Source organism: Neoarius graeffei, chromosome 13 (genome assembly GCF_027579695.1).
Source record: "Neoarius graeffei isolate fNeoGra1 chromosome 13, fNeoGra1.pri, whole genome shotgun sequence".
Lineage (NCBI taxonomy): Eukaryota > Metazoa > Chordata > Actinopteri > Siluriformes > Ariidae > Neoarius > Neoarius graeffei.
Window position 1 is genome coordinate 65305417 of NC_083581.1, and position 21237 is coordinate 65326653.

Here is a 21237-nt window from a genome sequence, read left to right on the forward strand (position 1 = left end):
CACAGTGAAATTGAACCCTTCTGAAGCAGTGAACACATGCGTGCACACACACACATACCCAGAGCAGTGAGCAGCTATGCTGCAGCGCCCTGGGAGCAGGTGGGGGTTAGGTGCCTTGCTCAAGGGCACTTCAGCCCAAGGCCGCCCCATGTTAATTTAACTGCATGTCTTTGAACTGTGGGGGAAACCGGAGCACCCGGAGGAAACCCACGCAGACACAGGGAGAACATGCAAACCCCACACGGAAAGGTCCCTGTCGGCTGCTGGGCTCGAACCCAGAACCTTCTTGCTGTGAGGCGACAGCGCTAATAGCCCAAGAGCATTAGCTCAAAATTGAGTCCAACCCAGAACAAATTAGTAACAAGCTGAATTGTTCAGAATACCCTTAGGAATAACATACTAAAAGTCCCCGGGAATCCACCTTGCGCTATAAATATAAATTTTATAAATATAAATTTTATAAATATAAATTTTAATATATAACAATAATATACTAATAAGCTTAATTTTTTGGTACCTTTCATACATTAAAATACAACTCAAGGTACTTTACAAAGAAAAAGGCAAATAAAAACAGCATAACTGAAGAAACAGAAAATAGAGAACATATAATAGGATAAATAATTATGAAGTATAAGGATAAATAATTAACATAACACAAGAAATTTGGTAAAACGGAACTGTAGTTGGGGGGGGGAGTCGAATTACACACACAATTCAATAAATAAATAAATGCACATAAAATGTAAAATTATGCAATAAAGATGTAAAAGAAAATTCACATTTCATTCTTGCAAGATATTTTTGTATTATTTTGTGAAATAGAGGTAAACTATGAAGACATTTTCAAAGTCAGAAAGCCCGGGGGCGAATACTTTTGCGCTGTACACGTGGGATTCTCTGACACAGAGTCTTTTCTTTATATTCACTCGGACATCATGACGGTGCACGTTTGGCCAACCGCCCTTGTGTGAAGTTTGAATGACATATAAAGTAGTCAATCAGCGATAAGATAGAATGGTTGTTGACCAATCATGTAGAACGCACCGCCCATTTTAGTTACTGTAAAGTTTGTCGTCTTTCCTGTTCCTACATAATTGTGTAGCATTTGAGTCGAAAGAAATGTAAGTTATTATATCTAATTTTGCGATATAATATGCAATATTAACAGTTTCGTGTGTGATACGTGATATCTTGGAATGAAATTCAAGAGGTTTTTTTACGAAAATATCACTTTGGAGGTGTTATTTTTTATTTGGTTAGCAAGTGCTAATATCGGTTATTTATCCAGGCAGCTGTTTGTTAACAAATTACACGCTTTTTATATTTGCTAAACAGACATGTTTATTTAAAAAAGACGCACTATTTATATCTAAAGTCTCGTTTATTAAAATCAGTGAACCATAAGTGTTTTTTTTTTTTTTTAAGCTAGCAGTAGTTGGTAACCTAGCAAAAGATAAATGCACACGTTAGCTAATATTCATGTTAAAGTTCACGTTTCACTGTCTCTAGTTCGGGAAACGACAAAGAATCACGTTTAAAAACATTAAAACTACTTCTTTCCCCAGAGGTTTATTTCACTATTAAGATTTCAGTGCCTGTTGTTTATGCAGAAACTTATATATTGAGAAATTATTAAACACCATGACGTATTTCAGGTTTGTTCCTGTCTTATAAGCAGGACATTCAGTTTTTAACGCAAAAGCGGTTGTATACGTAACACATGGGTATTTTCGGATTCTTGACCTTTTCCCGATAATAAAACAGTAAAATAATTGCTGATCTCTGATGTAAAATATCTAGAGAGCTCATTGGCTAGTCGGGTGACGCATTCAGGCCGCCATATTACCACTCCCATCAGAACGGTACACTCATTAAACACCACGACGTATTTCAGGTTTGTTCCTCTCTATAAGCAGGACATTCAGTTTTTAACGCAAAAGCGCTTTTATACGTTACACATGGGTATTTTCAGATCTTGACATTTTCCCGATAATAAAGCAGTAAAATAATTACTGATCTCTGATGTAAAATATCTAGAGAGCTCATTGGCTAGTCGGGTGACGCATTCAGGCCGCCATATTACCACTCCCATCAGAACGGTACACTCATTAAACACCACGACGTATTTCAGGTTTGTTCCTCTCTATAAGCAGGACATTCAGTTTTTAACGCAAAAGCGCTTTTATACGTTACACATGGGTATTTTCAGATCTTGACCTTTTCCCGATAATAAAGCAGTAAAATAATTACTGATCTCTGATGTAAAATATCTAGAGAGCTCATTGGCTAGTCGGGTGACGCATTCAGGCCGCCATATTACCACTCCCATCAGAACGGTACACTCATTAAACACCACGACGTATTTCAGGTTTGTTCCTCTCTATAAGCAGGACATTCAGTTTTTAACGCAAAAGCGCTTTTATACGTTACATATGGGTATTTTCAGATTCTTGACCTTTTCCCGATAATAAAACCAGTAAAATAATGACTGATCTCTGGCCGCCATATTACCACTCCCATCGGATCGGTACACTCATATCTCTGCCTAGGAAGCTCCACAAAACTGGACATGTCATGTATCTAATTGTTGCTTGAAAAAAACAGACTGGATATGTTGTTATTCATCTAATCGTTGAGAGAATTGCAAGAGAAAATTCCTGCAAGCGCAGCAGTGAACTGTACCAATCATCATGTCCAAGGTTGTGGACGGACATTTCACCTGCCAGCCCAGGGGCATTTCTAGCTATTGAAAAGACCAGGGACTCGGTCAAGTTTTCCTGGAGCTTGTTTTTTATTTATTTTTATTTTTTAAGGTTGATTGGCATATATAGGTTGGGGAGGTTATATCTAACTTTACAAGAAAAATTCTCACCCCCGCACATTGAAAGGTTATTGCATCTTTATTACTATTTTTTTTTTTATTGCTCTTTTTAAATTTATGCACTTCTCTTCAGTTTCTGTCTCATTATCATCATCAACGCCCATAATGCATCAGGTTCCTGAGACATGTGTCAGCTGACTTAAATATCACTCGGAAAATGTATCATGAGTTTAATAAAAATATATAAATTTTTTTCATGGTCCGGTTTCCATCAAATCGTGCGCTCTGATTGGCTCACAAGCGGTCCGGAATCCTATGATCTGGACCCCGGTTACAGACCTTTGGCGACTCGCTTGTTCACAACAACAAACAACATAGTAGCAATTTTTTGCCAACATTTATTTTCACATTTCTCAGTGTAATAACATTAATTTTACAGCATGGATAGCGATAACGACAGTGTTCACAGCGAAAGTGAGTTTTACTACCCTGATGATGACGAAATAAAAGAAAACATTTTAGGAGAAAGCTGAAAACGAGCTTGTAGCAGGTTGGTTCTAAATATGGTTTCTCTTTCGGGCGCTCTCATTTTCTGTTAGAATTTGGTAAAGAAAAAAATAAATATATTATTTACCAGCTTAAGGTCGGTCCGTATCTTGAAATAGTATGACCTCGGCCTTGAAAATACTGACGTATGCAAAGAAAAACAAGTCATCAAGGAAATTCTTGGTTTCACACTGCCCTACTTGATAGCCTTCTTTAACTAAAACAATTTATCAAGTCCGGACAAATAAATCTAAGTAGATTTATTAATAAGTAGATTTACTAATCTGCTGCTACTTACATATCTAGCTAGCAGCAGTTATCTTCCATAACTGCAAATGTGAGTTAAATCTATTAAATAGAACAGGCTTTACACAATGTACTCTGAGTATATTAGACGGGAGAAGTCACTAGAGGTCACAAGATGATGACATTATTGACTATTTTTGCACGTTTGTGGTATATTCACACACATAAGTGGTAAAGATGATGGATGGATGGGATAGTCATGGTCGTTTACATCTAAAATGGGTGGGGTAAACATTGGTTATTGAGGAAATTGGTGATTGGCCATTGGGAACTCAGGCCAAGTTTACATTAGACTGTATCTGTCTCGTTTTCTTCGCGGATGCACTGTCCGTTTACATTAAAATGCCTGGAAACGCCGGGAAACGGGAATCCGCCAGGGTCCACGTATTCAATCCAGATCGTGTCTGGTCCGGTGCTGTGTAAACATTGAGAATACGCGGATACGCTGTGCTGAGCTCTAGCTGGCGTCGTCATTGGACAACGTCACTGTGACATCCACCTTCCTGATTCGCTGGCGTTGGTCATGTGACGCGACTGCTGAAAAACGGCGCGGACTTCCGCCTTGTATCACCTTTCATTAAAGAGTATAAAAGTATGAAAATACTGCAAATACTGATGCAAATACTGCCCATTGTGTAGTTATGATTGTCTTTAGGCTTGCCATCCTTCCACTTGCAAGTGGTAAGTGACGCGCATGCCCGATATGCACTGGGATCTCACACACAGCGGCTCAGTCCCGAATCACTGCTCGTGCGCTTCACTCGCGCGCTCTGTGAGCTGCGCAGGGCCGGGGTGCGCACCCTCCAGAGGGCACTCGCTGTTCAGGGCGGAGTGATTTGGAGCGCAGGATGCCTGCGGAGCCGAGCGTATCCGTGTATTGGCGTTGCTGTGTGCACGTGAATCGTGTATTGGCGTTGCTGTGTGCATGCTAATCGTTTTAAAAACGTTAATCTGATGATCCGCTGATACGGTCTAATGTAAACCCCACCTCAGTCAGGTGATGAGTCAACTCATTTAACCAGCAGAGGTGATGTGAGCTGGAGAGCTGCAGGACAGTCACTAACATCTGCTCGATGTGGCGCTGGAATCTTTTCTTAACTAAGGAGTCTTCAAATTTAGCAACAGCCACTGATTCGCCTACACTGTGTGCAAAGAGCATGTCATCAAATCTCTAAATGACATATAACAGTATTTGCAGTAAATACAGCTGTCATTCTGCCATTTTTCCTGCAAACTTGTTGCCAAGCTGCCACTGGATCATTGCTGGTTCAGAATGATAAGGAATCCTGGCAGTTATCTGGGGTTTATAGAGCCACGTTTACATACGTATCTAGCTTTCTGTTTCATATCTCATCCACAAGGGGCAGTGAGAACAATCTGGATAATGACACACATTAGGACTCGCCGGAAAGGTTTTTGAAAGTAACCACCACACTAACATCACTGGGAGGGGTGAGTTAGCCTTGTACAGTGGTGCTTGAAAGTTTGTGAACCCTTTAGAATTTTCTGTATTTCTGCACAAATATGATCTAAAACATCATCAGATTTTCACACAAGTCCTAAAAGTAGATAAAGAGAACCCAGTTAAACAAATGAGACAAAAATATTATACTTGGTCATTTATTTATTGAGGAAAATGATCCAATATTACATATCTGTGAGTGGCAAAAGTATGTGAACCTCTAGGATTAGCAGTTAGTTTGAAGGTGAAATTAGAGTCAGATGTTTTCAATCAATGGGATGACAATCAGGTGTGAGTGGGCACCCTGTTTTATGTAAAGAACAGGGATCTATCAAAGTCTGATCTTCACAACGCATGTTTGTGGAAGTGTATCATGGCATGAACAAAGGAGATTTCTGAGGACCTCAGAAAAAGCGTTGTTGATGCTCATCAGGCTGGAAAAGGTTACAAAACCATCTCTAAAGAGTTTGGACTCCACCAATCCACAGTCAGACAGATTGTGTACAAATGGAGGAAATTCAAGACCATTGTTACCCTCCCCAGGAGTGGTCAACCAACAAGGATCACTCCAAGAGCAAGGCATGTAATAGTCGGTGAGGTCACAAAGGACCCCAGGGTAACTTCTAAGCAACTGAAGGCCTCTCTCACATTGGCTAATGTTAATGTTCATGAGTCCACAATCAGGAGAACACAACAACAATGGTGTGCATGGCAGGGTTGCAAGGAGAAAGCCACTGCTCTCCAAAAAGAACATTGCTGCTTGTCTGCAGTTTGTTAAAGATCATGCGGACAAGCCAGAAGGCTATTGGAAAAATGTTTTGTGGATGGATGAGACCAACATAGAACTATTTGGTTTAAATGAGAAGTGTTATGTTTGGAGAAAGGAAAACACTGCATTCCAGCATAAGAACCTTATCCCATCTGTGAAACATGGTGGTGGTAGTATCATGGTTTGGGCCTGTTTTGCTGCATCTGGGCCAGGACGGCTTGCCATCATTGATGGAACAATGAATTCTGAATTATACCAGCAAATTCTAAAGGAAAACATCAGGACATCTGTCCATGAACTGAATCTCAAGAGAAGGTGGGTCATGCAGCAAGACAATGATCCTAAGCACACAAGTTGTTCAACCAAAGAATGGTTAAAGAAGAATAAAGGTAATGTTTTGGAATGGCCAAGTTAAAGTCCTGACCTTAATCCAATCGAAATGTTGTGGAAGGACCTGAAGCGAACAGTTCATGTGAGGAAACCCACCAACATCCCAGAGTTGAAGCTGTTCTGTACGGAGGAACGGGCTAAAATTCCTCCAAGCCGGTGTGCAGGACTGATCAACAGTTACCGGAAATGTTTAGCTGCAGTCATTGCTGCACAAGGGGGCTGCACCAGATACCGAAAGCAAAGGTTCACATACTTTTGCCACTCACAGATATGTAATATTGGATCATTTTCCTCAATAAATAAATGACCAAGTATAATATTTTTGTCTCATTTGTTTAACTGGGTTCTCTTTATCTACTTTTAGGACTTGTGTGAAAATCTGATGTTTTGGGTCATATTTATGCAGAAATATAGAAAATTCCGAAGGGTTCACAAACTTTCAAGCACCACTGTAGAACCTGGAGAAAGTGCATGGTGACCCTGCCATGAAGAGGACACACTCCTTGTAGACTGGCTTGTCACCATAGCAGAGTAGCAAGAATTAGCATAATCTAAATGTACATTGGAACCGCGAGTTGGCCTAGTGGTTAGCGTATCCACCTCTCAGTCAGGAGATCGCGAGTTCTACTCACGGTCGGGTCATACCAAAGACCATCATAAAAATGATACCTACTGCCGTCTGGCAAGACACGCTGTAATACAGATGCGAGTGGGGAGTCAAACTCTCGTAGTTACCAGAGGACTAGCGCCCCCCCCCCCCCCCCCCCACACACACACACACACAAACACACACACTATAACCCTAGCTATGTAATAGGCGAGAGGCCAAGGGCTACAGAAACGGAGATCGGCGCCACATGGCATGGGAAGGACTTTGATTTTGAAATGTACATTAGCACAAAAATAGATCATACACCAAACTTGCCTGTTTGAGCAAGTGGTTTACTGTTTTTGCTAGTTTTAAGTTTACTGACACTGATTTATAAACAACTAAAATAATTTCCTAGCGATATGGAAATCAGCCTCCAAATATCAGTCAGTGCGTTTACATGCACATAGAGAAAATCGAATTTCTGCTGTAGCTCGACTGAAATCGAAGTTCTAAATGCCATGGAAACACCTTAGCTCGGCTGAAATCGAACCGAACTGGATTTCTTGTAATCGAGCTACGCGACCTACATTATGCGATTGTAGCCGAGCTACTTAGTGCATGTAAACCCTATCGAGCTACGTAGTCGAGCTACTTACTTCAGCACTGCCCTTTCTGGAAGTGACCAGTGACGAGACCACAAGCGGGAAACACAACAGCCTCGGTCGGCATGACAACAGTAGTAGTAGCGAGCAGCAGAAGAGGTCAGGAGGAACAACATCTCTCGATGTTGCTGTCCTCGTCGTCGTTCTTCTTGTGAACACGGAACTGATAACTTTGTTTATACTCTTGAATAGCTCTTCTTCATGACGACAACCGGAAGTGTACCAACACGATGGGGCGTGTAGCGCCACCTGTGGCTCGGGTGCACAATGTACCTCACACAATAGCTCGATTTCCTTGTGTGCATGTAGGATTGGATTTCTCTGGCACCCCTGCTTGGGACCCTTAGCTCGATTACCGACAGCAGCTCGATTTGGATGTGCATGTAAACGCACTGACTGTTTAGTTTTAGCCCAAAGCGCCATCTAGATTTCTTATACAGATGGTTTTGATTATTAAAGATAATTAGCTAGTAATTAGTTCATGAATGTCATAAAGTAGGACAAATTAGGGCCTCTAATTGAAAATGTGCTCTAATTAGTAAAGCGGTACAGTTAATGACGCTAGTATAAGCTTGCTATAATGTTCCCACCTCAGTATAATAGAACCAGAACTATGCATTGGTAATTGTTTTTGTACAGTCTTATTGGTGTTGCATAGTTGATCCCGCTCTTTTCGTCCTAATTCTGTTTTTATATGAAGTTGGTTAGTAATCTTTCTGCTGTCTCGCTGCAGATGTCTTCTGGGGCCTTATTTCCAAGTTTGGTGTCTGGGTCACGCGGCTCATCCAGCAAATACCTGGTGGAGTTCCGTGCTGGGAAAATGAGCCTGAAAGGCAGCATCGTGACCCCTGACAAACGCAAAGGTCAAGTCTACATTCAGCAGACTGATGACTCACTTATTCACTTCTGCTGGAAGGACAGGACAACTGGGAATGTGGAAGATGTTAGTACCGAACTCTGTAGTCCAGTTTTTGAATAGATGTAATGCTCGTAGATAGTGTATGAAAGAAATTATTGGTGTATATAGTATTTTTATGATTTTTTTTTTTTACAGCTAGTTAGAGTATACATTTGTTCATCCTGTAAACTTCACTGATCTTACAGTTAATGTATGAAGCATTCAGTCATGCTAATGCCACAATATAAGCTTATCTGAAGGACTTTATCATTAGTGAGTATATTAGCTTGAACATAGAAATGATATTGCATGTTAGATATACGATCTTGTATTTTATACTTCAAAGGACTTGATTATTTTTCCGGATGACTGCGAGTTCAAGAGAGTCAGTCAGTGCACCACAGGGCGTGTCTACGTGCTCAAGTTTAAAGCAGGTTCCAAGCGGCTCTTCTTTTGGATGCAGGTGCGTGATCCATGACTTCGGTGCTTATTTGGCTTTTTCTTGATGCTAATTTCTGTGAGGAGATCAAAATGCTAAATAAAACCACAATTCTGTTTTTGTAGGAACCCAAAACAGATAAAGATGATGAGTACTGCAGGAAAGTGAATGAGTACTTGAACAATCCACCCATTCCTGGTACCCTTGGTGTTGGAGGCAGCAGTCATGAGCTTTCTGCTCTGGGAGGTATTAATACAAACACACACACTATTATTTAAATGCAGTCACCTAGAGCATGGCTAATAAAGAGGTACTGCATACTTAAATGTGCTTTTTGAGATGCAAACTATATGATATAACTGTATAGTCATGAAACATATCAGTGCTGGTGTAAATATCATCATTTTATGGGTTGAAAATGGCTCAATAGCCATCTACTGGTTAAAATCATCCTGAAGCTTGCAAGGATGATGCTGACGAAGAGTAGACCATTTGGTACTTCTTGTAGTCATGAAATTTTTATTAAAAAAAAAAAAGGGAAGAAGAAGAAAAGATCGTTAAAGGGGAACTGAAGGCAAATTTTTTTATCATCAAAATTCTATTTATCTCATTTTATAAAATGTAGGAATGCATTTCTGACAGCTATTTTGTCGCTGCTATAGCAAGTTATGAGTGTTTGAAATCTGCTCTGTAATATATATCAGTCCATATGCCAAAGCAATGGCCGTGAACGAGATTCGCCGAGATCTGTGCGAGACTTCGTAGGACGGAAGTAAAACGTACAGCGGAATTCAGTGACCAACATCTGCCAACGTTGTCAAAAGATGTGCACGCCCTCTTTCGAATGCTGACGTAATCAAGCCATAAGTTTTCCCTGTGTCCGAAATCGCTCCCTACTCACTATAGGGCACTATATAGCGTGGACGCCATTTTGTAGTGCTGTCCGAAACCTTAGTGAGGATTATGTGGGAAATGCGCTCAGTATAATATGTATTTATCACAAAAATACATGCGTGTATTTATTATTTTGAAAACCCACCAGCCGCCTGATCTGGCACGTTTTAATTGTGCGACAGTAATGATGTAAATACCAGCGCGACGGACTAGTCCTTAACCTGTCGTCTTTCCGACTCTTCTCCACTCCGTGTTGGTTCGAAGTCGTATGGAATAATCTCCATGTCATGTACGCGAGGGAGGCGGATGTATGTGCAGAAGTATACAGTTTAATAAAGTGCAGAATATATATACAGTGAGACAAAATATACACAGGTAAACAATCCAAAACGGCAGGCGAGATCAAAAACGAGCATACAGGCAAAAGGGTCGGTCGAGGCGCAAACAGTACATCAAAGGCTAAGCGAGGACAAGAACGAGAAACGGGCACAAGGATCGTGAAACAGGAAATCAAGACAACGGGTAGAAAGGCTCGGGAACGCGTACATGCGTATCGTAATACTTCGCGATGCAAATGCATCAGCACAGTCCTTAAATAGGCAAACGCACAGTTCCTTAATTGACCTCAAATGCACCTTGTTCACGGCACGCGTACTGGAGTCCACTCGGTGCGTGCGCAGCCCAAGGCGCACGCGCCACAGCGCACAGGACTGACACTCCATCACTGATGAAGCTGGCAAATCTCGAAATTAATCTAAATTGGAATGATATGGCGATCTTGTTGCTGTGTAAACAGTTTTCAAAATGGCAGCGCTGACACTTCACGTTTGAAATCTCGCACAAGTCTCGTGAAGATCGCGCGGATAAGCAACGCCTGCCGTGGACCAAACGAACTACATTCAACATGGATAAAAGCCAAAAAGGCTGATAAGTGTAATATAATATGCCAATACGAGTTACGATACAAGGTTAATAAAATTGAAAACATAATTGAATAACACGTTAATTAAGAAATAAAGCAAGTTTAAAAATGACTTCAGTTCCCCTTTAATGCGCTCTAGCCAGAGGTGGGTGGCCCACCTTCCCCAGCCCCCGCTCTTGATTGGGAGTCTGTGAGATCATGCTCATTTTCAGTTGTATGCTGATTGATACTCACTGAGCAACTCCTGCTTCACACATCCATGCCCCCCTCCGCAGCCCCTCCCCTAAACTCCTTGCCCACTTCTTAGACGTCTGTAAAATTATGCAAAGGGTGAAGTTGGGTTCAGAGCTGGGGCTGAATTAGACTTTAAATTAGTGATCTGGGCCTTGAGTACATTTTTACAGGCCCGGTCAATTTATTTTACCAGATAATTAAATAAAAAAAAAAGATTTTATACAAATGTTTCCTGCTGTATGAGTAAACTTGGTTGATGAAGAAACGAAATATATAATATGGTTTCTCCGTTAATAATTGTGATGCAACATAGCTATATAACAGTTTTAGCCTGACTTCACTGTTATAATTCAATGACTGCAACAGATAACCAATGCAGCAAATGTGGTGAGAAATGTCCGTAAGGACATATGCTGCTATTTCAATAGGGAAATGCACTCTCATGGTTGTTCATATAATGCTTTTGTGCATCATGCTGCAGCTGTTTTTGTAATCTGGCCCCCACACTGAGTTAGAGACTTTGCTTGAAGAGTGTATTAAACTGGCGGCACGGTGGTGTAGTGCAATGGTTCTCAACCTTTTTGGGGTCCTGGACCCCCTGCGTATTTTTGATCGACCCTGAGGACCCCCACCCACCCGATCTGGAGGCTAGGTTGCAATTTGATAGAAACAGCAGAAACTGCATTTTAAATTGCATTATGGCATTTATTCACTCTATTCACAACACAACAGCATAGTTTCCAGAAATATGTAACAAAACAGGATATTTATGGCATAAATATCCTATCTGCATAAATTTTATGCAGCATCTTCTGAACATTATGTAACAAAACAGAACTTTTATATAGTAGCTTTCAGAAATATGAATGTAATGAAACAGATTTTTTTATGCACTCTTCAAGAACAAAAACAAACACAAGTATGAAATCTCAATGAATATCTCATCTCATTATCTGTAGCCGCTTTATCCTGTTCTACAGGGTCGCAGGCAAGCTGGAGCCTATCCCAGCTGACTACGGGCGAAAGGCGGGGTACACCCTGGACAAGTCGCCAGGTCATCACAGGGCTGACACATAGACACAGACAACCATTCACACTCACATTCACACCTACGGTCAATTTAGAGTCACCAGTTAACCTAACCTGCATGTCTTTGGACTGTGGGGGAAACCGGAGCACCCGGAGGAAACCCACGCAGACACGGAGAGAACATGCAAACTCCACGCAGAAAGGCCCTCGCCGGCCACGGGGATCGAACCCAGGACCTTCTTGCTGTGAGGCGACAGCGCTAACCACTACACCACCGTGCCGCCCTCAATGAATATAATATATAATTAAGCTATAATATAATAATTATGTAATTAAGTCTTGGTTTTATCTGCAGAGGCAGATGGTGTGTGTGTGTGTTATCAAAGCAAAGCATCCTCACTTCTGTTTTTGTGTCACTTGGGTGTGGTGTAGTGAGGTTTGTAACATTAGCTTAATTTTGAGCACCAACCGGAACCTTGCAAGTTAATGAGTTTTACCACATCAGCTTCCTGCAAATATTTTTATATATCTTATATTTTATATATTATACAAGTCTGTAGTTTAGCTAGATAAAGGTCTCAGTCACATTTGAACAAAATTTTTATTTTTTTTTAAAGATATTTTATTTTCACGGACCCCTTGCAATTACACCACGGATCACTAGGGGTCTGCAGACCCCGGTTGAGAATCACTGGTGTAGTGGTTAGTGCTGTCGCCTCACGGCAAGAAGGTCTGGGTTCGAGCCCCGTGGCTGGCGAGGGCCTTTCTGTGTGGAGTTTGCATGTTCTCCCCGTGTCCGCGTAGGTTTCCTCCGGGTGCTCCGGTTTCCCCCACAGTCCAAAGACATGCAGGTTAGGTTAACTGCTGACTCTAAATTGACCGTAGGTGTGAATGTGAGTGTGAATGGTTGTCTGTGTCTATGTGTCGGCCCTGTGATGACCCTGTGATGACCTGGCGACTTCTCCAGGGTGTACCCCGCCTTTCGCCCGTAGTCAGCTGGGATAGGCTCCAGCTTGCCTGCGACCCTGTAGAACAGGATATAGCAGCTAGAGATGATATGAGTGTGTTAAACTGACTGTCTCCTTTCCAAAAAAAGGTGAAGGTGGCTTGCAGAGTCTTCTGGGTAATATGAGTCATAATCAATTGATGCAGCTGATTGGACCGACTGGACTTGGTGGACTTGGTGAGTCACTTTATTTATGTTAAGCATATTCAGACAGGACTGGTATGAGCATGTCTTGTGTATAAATCTTGATAGAAAGGTTAGACGTGTTAAAAGTCCAGCATGAGCCAGTCTGTCTTGACTGAGACAAAGACACTTTTGTTTCCTGTGCAAGGGGGTCTGGGGGCTTTAGCTGGACCAGGACTTGCCAGCCTGCTGGGAGGCAGCGTTCCAGCAACCAGCAGTTCATCTTCCAGGTAAAACTTGGAGATAACTGATACCTTGCATGTATTATTCAGTTATCAATCACAAAACAAAATACTTCACTATGAATTATTCAGTAACTACAATGAAACTAATAATAAATATTTCTAGTTAGAAGAGTGAGGAATGTGGGTTCAGAGGGGTTAATGAATTGCAGGTGTAATTAATGGATGAACCTAAATGTGCACTTGACACGAGCATTCCAGAGAGTTTTGTCCCAAGCCAAGGGGGTGCCCCTCCTCTTTCTCCCCACACAAGCTCACTCCTCTGTCTTCAGCACAGTTATCACCTATGTCTCTCTATATTGTTATGCAAATGATGAATGTCAGGCACTGCTTCGCTCAGACTGACCCACAAACAGGAAAAAGTGTGTACACCTGCTTGACATAAGCACAATACACACATTAGTATCAGTGTATCAGATTTTTTTTACACCATCTGATACTGAGTGTGCTTTTATGCAAGAATAAAACTGAGTATTAAAAAAAAAAAAAGACATGATTGAATCACATGCTTCCATTCCTCCATGGCCTCAGATTGTGATCTCAAACTGGACTGAACTGACAATATGAAATAGCTTGGTCTGATGAGTCTCAGGCTCTACAGCGAGATAAAGAAAGCCGTTTGAGAAATTGCCAGAAACATTACATTAATGGCATTTAGCAGACGTTCTTATCCAGAGTGACGTACAACATGCCCGGAGCAGTTGGGGGGTTAGGTGCCTTGCTCAAGGGCACGTCAGGCATTCGTGCTGGTCCAGGAAATCGAACCAGTGACCTTTTGGTCCCAAAGTTGTTTCTCAAACCATTAGGCCATGGCTAACCCCTTACATGGACCTATAGATAGTTTTCACGTGACGTCACAGAGTCGGGGATTCCCTAGTGGCGGCCATCTTGGGGGTCCAGCTTACCGTACGGGTGACTGAGCACACATTGTAACGCGCGAGTACAAAGTCTTCAAAAGAACCCAAGCAGGCTATTTAAAGCTAGCAATGGTGCACACCTGTTGTATTCACGGCTGTCGTAATAGGTCAGATGATGAAGTCAAGCGGAGCTTTTATGGAATTCCCACTGTACGGGAACACGAAGGCGAGCAAACAAACTCGGCATACAAAGGAGAAATCTATGGCTTGCGAGAATCAACCGCAAGGATCATCAGCCTTCCAAACACAGCAAAGTCTGCTGCGATCATTTTATAAGTGGTAAGTTGTTTAAATAAACAATCAGTTGCAAATCCGTTACAGTCCATGAAACAGGAAGTATAAGGATGAGAAAAAAACCGTTTAAATCGGAAAGCTGCGCACATTTGCGCAGCCCGAGCGGTGTGCAGGACTGCGCATGTGTGGGCAGCTTTCCGATTTAAACTGTTTTTTTTTCTCATCCTTATACTTCCTGTTTCATGGACTGTAAGGGATTTGCTTATTTAGCAATTTTAATACAGAATTTACTTTGAAATTATAATCAGACACTCCAACGCCCCCCCCTAAAAAAAAAAAATCGGGTCTGCACGATTCAGGCGGCATCCGCCAAAAGGCGCGCTGTGAATATATAAAGTTGTATATATCAGACAGCTTTTAAAGTTTGATGAAGTCAGTTTCAGGCTTTGGCAGCCCTGCATAGTCACTTGAAAATGCATCTTTGTCCACTTCGTAGGGGTCACTTCCCCCAATCAAGGCCAGTTTGGCTGCATACCGTTGTCGTGAGATGTCGTCTAATGTATCTATATACTTCTTCTGTTTGCTTGATTTTGCCGACATTGATCTTTATTTTAGAAAACTGACTATATAACTTCATAAATTCGTCCGAGATAACGTAGCCGGTAGTGGCGATGGTCCGTTTTGTTTGCCCCCAAAGATGGCGGCTGGGGGGCGTTCCCCGGAATTCCGTGACGTCAGTGAAAACTATCTATACATGGAGCCATCCTACAAAGTGGTGGTACTATAGGCTGGTAGTGTTAATATAATGGTTTGTGAAGTGTTTTCTTCACATTTTAAATCTCTTGACACCAGCTCAGCATCTTCTGTCACTCGCACAAGCCTTATAACTAGTCTACCCTTTAAATTGAATGCTTTTAGTAGGGTAATGCATCATGTCCCAATGTGCATGAACAGATGATGGACTCATGAATTCAAGACTAGACTGTGGTTCAGATGATGGACTGTGATCTCGTGGCCTGGACCAAAATATTTCCAACGCATTATTAAATCCATGCAGAACACTGGCTGTAGCAATCAACCTGAAACTAGCAGCGCTTTTTTTTTTTTTTTTTTTTTTGATAAGCTATCCTAAGTTAGCATTTCATATTTCTCAGACCTATGAAGTACATTTCTCTAGTTTCACTAGTTATTTAATTGTTTTCAAGATAACTCTGGTAACTTCAGTATTCTTAATGACCGCTTCATGAACCTTTTAAAGAAACATGAAATTTCCTCCTCTTCACAAGCTCTCGAAGTCAGTCCACGGCCGTCACTCCTTCCTCCACATCAGCAGCTCCCCGCCTCAACTCCTCTCAAGTTCCAACCACTCCCACTACCCCTTCTGCTGGTACTGGAGCCTCACCGCTGACCACACCTACCACTCCTGCAGCCGCTGCTCCCTCTGCCGGGGCTACTAGCCCCACCCAGCCTATCCAGCTCAGCGACCTGCAGAATATCCTGGCAACCATGAATGTTCCTGCAGCTGGGCAAGGAGGTGAGGATTTAAAGGAACAGGTCGTGTGTTTTTGAGCCATTTGCTGCTCCATGAGTTGAATTACAACTGCAATAAAAACAGTGATCTTACCGACTCTGTTCAAACTATATATGCCTTCTGAGCTACTTTTTAAAGAAAGACACAGCTGAGATGCTCTCTTCTGGGTCAACTGGGAGCGGAGCATGTTTCTAGTCTAGAAGAAAATGCAAATGCGAGCCTGCCATCACATTGGACTTAACACACTGGACTGATGCTACGTTTTTGCAGCCATCATCATATTGTTGTACTCGTCTTGTTTTTAAACAGTTGATCTCGCCAGTGTTTTAACACCAGAGATCATGGCACCTATCCTGGCGAACGCAGACGTTCAGCAGCGGCTTATTCCCTTCCTTCCATCTGGAGAGTCTCTTCCTCAGAGCACAGATGAACTCCAGAACACGCTCACCTCACCACAGTTTCAGCAGGTCAGACGATCACATGGGTCATGGATTTCCATATATATATATAATTTTTTTTTCTTTCATTAAAGGCAGAGGCCATCTTTGTAGCTAGCAGATAGGTAATGGTTGATCTTGCCCAGTGACAGAGCTATCTTTGGTCTTAGGAAGATATAGTGTAGGATAACCAAGTGAGTTTGTCTCTTAAAGGGCTGATGACACGAACATGACTCTATGTAATTTCTTAAATAAACTATACAACATGGCAAACATGTTAGATTTCTGTTATAATTGCGTGAAAAGAAGCTGTTACGCAAATATCCAACTTTTAATTGCACAGCGCAAGAAAACTGGGTCCGTGGCTCGCGGCCATGTTGTGACGTCAGCAGGAGAACACGCTGCGGTTCACTGGCTGTTCTACTCTGGTTCTACTCAATGGAAATGGCGCATGAAAACGCCGGTGAACTCTCTAGTGCTAGCTCTTCCTCTTCTGGGAGTCTAGAATTGTGTTGATCTCTTCCGAATAGAATCTATGATGGTCTACCCTCTTTACCTTTTGCCTCTCGTTGCTAGGCAGCAGTTACATGAAAGCTGCAAGCTTTCACAAGCAAATACATGACTGATATCACGCCGACTTTATGATTACATTTATGATTATCATGTAGAATCTATAGCTCTACGTACCTTTAGCTTATGTCATTTCACAACACATGTTCTGACAGGGGGCACGGTGGTGTAGTGGTTAGCGCTGTCGCCTCACAGCAAGAAGGTCCGGGTTCGAGCCCCGTGGCCGGCGAGGGCCTTTCTGTGCGGAGTTTGCATGTTCTCCCCGTGTCCGCGTGGGTTTCCTCCGGGTGCTCCGGTTTCCCCCACAGTCCAAAGACATGCAGGTTAGGTTAACTGGTGACTCTAAATTGACCGTAGGTGTGAATGTGAGTGTGAATGGTTGTCTGTGTCTATGTGTCAGCCCTGTGATGACCTGGCGACTTGTCCAGGGTGTACCCCGCCTTTCGCCCGTAGTCAGCTGGGATAGGCTCCAGCTTGCCTGCGACCCTGTAGAACAGGATAAAGCGGCTAGGGATGATGAGATGAGATGTTCTGACAGGAGGACTGTCTTTGGATCCGGCGTAGCTACTAGTAGACCCCCTCCGGAATACTACAGGCACTGCTGATGGTAGTAACACACGTTTGTGCTGAACTGAACACCCAAGAGATTCTTTTAAGCTGGGAAGGGTGTCAAAACAATCCAAATCGAAGTGTTCAGAGCACAGGACGGATGTTGGTGAGGGCTCCCACTTGTCACGAGTGCGCCTGACTTGCCTCACCCACTTCGCATGCAGCTCGGGATCTCTGGGAAACTTGAATAAACTTACCCCATCCTTGTGGGTTTTGGAGCAAAAGCCGGCAACACAACGCGAAGGCATAATAACTATATATATTATAATAATGTATAATAATAATACTAAAAATGATAAACTGAACACCTGTCGCATCAACAACAAACTGGTAAGTTAGGAGGAAGGTTCTTTCGCTGATGTCATATAGCTCCTCCTCCTTCATCTCCTGGGTGCTGCAGCCCCGTCAAATTTGCCCAAATAGCCGCGTTTATCATCATAACTTGTAAAACAGGCGCCTTCGTTAATTAATATATGGATCATCGGGAATTACTTTTTATGTTATTAAACATCGCCAAAGATGTCAAAAACGTGTCATCAGCACTTTAAAGCTAAAACTCTTAATGTCAAATACTGATTTAGAAAGACAGTTGTAAAGTACAAATGTGTATTGTACTCTAATATGCAGTAGATTTCCTGTTGTAACTGAAGCACTTAATCAAAGGCCTATGTTTAGCTTCCTGCTAGATGGATAAGGTTGTTTCCTTCAAATCAAGTGATTCATTCATTGTACAGAAATGCATTGATGTATTTTTGGTTAATTATTGGTCTAGATCAGGGGTATTTGACAAATGTTGTTTAATGGTTGTGTAAAATTTCTTACTTAGAAAGGGACGGAGTAAACAACTACTATGCTAAAGTGTTGTGTAGGTATTTGGTTCAGTTTGATGAAATACATTGCTTGGACTGTAGCTAGAGTACAATCGAGGAAAATATAGTAAAAGTATGAGCTAAATTAAGCTCTAAGTTTAGTTTACTTGTTTTTCACACATACAGTGGTGCTTGAAAGTTTGTGAACTCTTTTAGAATTTTCTATATTTCTGCATAGATAGGACCTAAAACAACATCAGATTTTCACACAAGTCCTAAAAGTAGATAAAGAGAACCCAGTTAAACAAATGAGACAAAAATATTATACTTGGTCATTTATTTACTGAGGAAAATGATCCAATATTACATATCTGTGAGTGGCAAAAGTATGTGAAACTAGGATTAGCAGTTAATATGAACATGAAATTAGTCAGGTGTTTTCAATGGGATGACAATCAGGTGTGAGTGGGCACCCTGTTTTATTTAAAGAACAGGGATCTATCAAAGTCTGATCTTCACAACACGTTTGTGGAAGTGTATCATGCCACGAACAAAGGAGATTTCGGAGGACCTCAGAAAAAGCGTTGATGCTCATCAGGCTGGAAAAGGTTACAAAACCATCTCTAAAGAGTTTGGACTCCACCAATCCACAGTCAGATTGTGTACAAATGGAGGAAATTCAAGACCATTGTTACCCTTCCTAGGAGTGGTCAACCAACAAGGATCACTCCAAGAGCAAGGCGTGTAAGAGTTGGTGAGGTCACAGAGGACCTCAGGGTAACTTCTAAGCAACTGAAGGCCTCTCTCACATTGGCTAATGTTCATGAGCCCACCATCAGGAGAACGCTGAACAACAATGGTGTGCATCGCAGGGTTGCAAGGAGAGAGCCACTGCTCTCCAAAAAGAACATTGCTGCTCATCTGCAGTTTGCTAAAGATCACATGGACAAGCTAGGAGGCTATTGGAAAAATGTTTTGTGGATGGATGAGACCAAAATAGAACTTTTTGGTTTAAATGAGAAGCGTTATGTTTGGAGAAAGGAAAACACTGCATTCCAGCATGAGAACCTTATCCCATCTGTGAAACATGGTGGTGGTAGTATCATGGTTTGGGCCTGTTTTGCTGCATCTGGGCCAGGACGGCTTGCTATCATTGATGGAACAATGAATTCTGAATTATACCAGCGAATTCTAAAGGAAAATGTCAGGACATCTGTCCATGAACTGAATCTCAAGAGAAGGTGGGTCATGCAGCAAGACAACGACCCTAAGCACACAAGTTGTTCTACCAAAGAATGGTTAAAGAAGAATAAAAAGTTAATGTTTTGGAATGGCCAAGTCAAAATCCTGACCTTAATCCAATCGAAATGTTGTGGAAGGACCTGAAGCGAGCAGTTCATGTGAGGAAACCCACCAACATCCCAGAGTTGACGCTGTTCTGTACGGAGGAACGGGCTAAAATTCCTCCAAGCCGGCGTGCAGGACTGATCAACAGTTACCGGGAACGTTTAGTTGCAGTTATTGCTGCACAAGGGGGTCATGCCAGATACTGAAAGCAAAGGTTCACATACTTTTGCCACTCACATATGTAATATTGGATCATTTTCCTCAATAAATAAATGACCAAGTATAATATTTTTGTCTCATTTGTTTAACTGGATTCTCTTTATTACCTCCACCAAGGAGGTTATGTTTTCGGTAGCGTTTGTTAGCAACATTACGGAAAAAGTAATGAATGGATTGCTCTGACATTTTTTCCAGAGGTGTGACTGGGCACAAGTAACAATCCATTAAATTTTGGCAGTGAACCGGATCACCTTCTGGATCCCGGATTTTTTTTAAAGGATTCTTGGCAGAGGTCTGCGCTCTCCGAGTGCTTTTTCTAGCCTACTTTTAGGACTTGTGTGAAAATCTGTTTTAGGTCATATTTATGTAGAAATTATAGATGAAAGTCTTCCGGATTTACCCGTCTTCCGTCCCCCCCCCCCCAAATCTTAGTTTGACTTTCAAAAGTTCAGGATTTTTTTTTTTTTCCCTTTGCTCCACTTTCATGTGTAAGAAATATAGAAAACTCAAGGGTTCACAAACTTTTAAGCACCACTGTGCAATAGTCAACAGACGTACAATCTGAACTGATGTTTCTCAATTTCTCCTTCTGTGTAGGCTATGAGTTTGTTTAGCAGTGCTCTAGCATCAGGACAGTTAGGACCTCTGATGAATCAGTTCGGGTTGCCCTCGGAAGCTGTAGATGCAGCCAATAAAGGAGGCAAGTATGCATTATTTATATTCAGCACGGATGTACCTAACTCAATCGTTGTACACACATTAAGTCAATGTAAAAGTTCACACAATTATTATTATTTTTTTTTAACAGATGTAGAGGCATTTGCCAAGGCTATGGAAGGTGAAGCTAAACCGGAGCAAGAAGGAAAGCCTAAAGACAAGAAAGATGATGAGGAAGACATGAGCCTTGATTAGTTCAACCTTGATTTTTGTGCATCTTTCTTACTTTTAACCTCGTTTATTTCCTTACATATAGCCCCAAAACCATGACACCTCTCTCCAGGTTAATTTGTAATTCTCTTTACACATAATCAGTGCTGGGATGAAATAAATAAATCAAAGGCAGGCGATTGCTGTGCGTCTGGTTTGTGGAAGAAGAGACGAGAGTGATGGCTGATAGTTCAGCAGTTTTAATCATTTGCCCACACAAGTTGAACATTTAAAAACGT

General features: G+C 41.8%; 1 protein-coding gene across 1 annotated transcript; it reads left to right on the forward strand.

Moving 5' to 3' along the window:
* The first annotated feature begins 1062 nt into the window (after nt 1–1062).
* On the forward strand, nt 1063–21133 carry LOC132897051 (proteasomal ubiquitin receptor ADRM1-like). Its single transcript, XM_060938357.1, has 10 exons — nt 1063–1124; nt 8285–8494; nt 8796–8912; nt 9014–9134; nt 13064–13150; nt 13305–13386; nt 15836–16083; nt 16390–16547; nt 20669–20771; nt 20880–21133. Exons 2-10 carry the CDS (start codon nt 8285–8287, stop codon nt 20981–20983), a joined length of 1230 nt encoding a protein of 409 aa, XP_060794340.1. The 5' UTR covers nt 1063–1124; the 3' UTR covers nt 20984–21133.
* The last annotated feature ends 104 nt before the right edge of the window (nt 21134–21237 follow it).

Bases quoted from the DNA above. Each gene is read 5' to 3' on its own strand.
- LOC132897051 (XM_060938357.1), top strand. From the start codon at position 8,285: ATGTCTTCTGGGGCCTTATTTCCAAGTTTGGTGTCTGGGTCACGCGGC. The intron at 9,135-13,063 runs GTATTAATACAA...TTCCAAAAAAAG, and splicing joins TGAGCTTTCTGCTCTGGGAG to GTGAAGGTGGCTTGCAGAGT. The intron at 20,772-20,879 runs GCAAGTATGCAT...TTTTTTTAACAG, and splicing joins AGATGCAGCCAATAAAGGAG to ATGTAGAGGCATTTGCCAAG.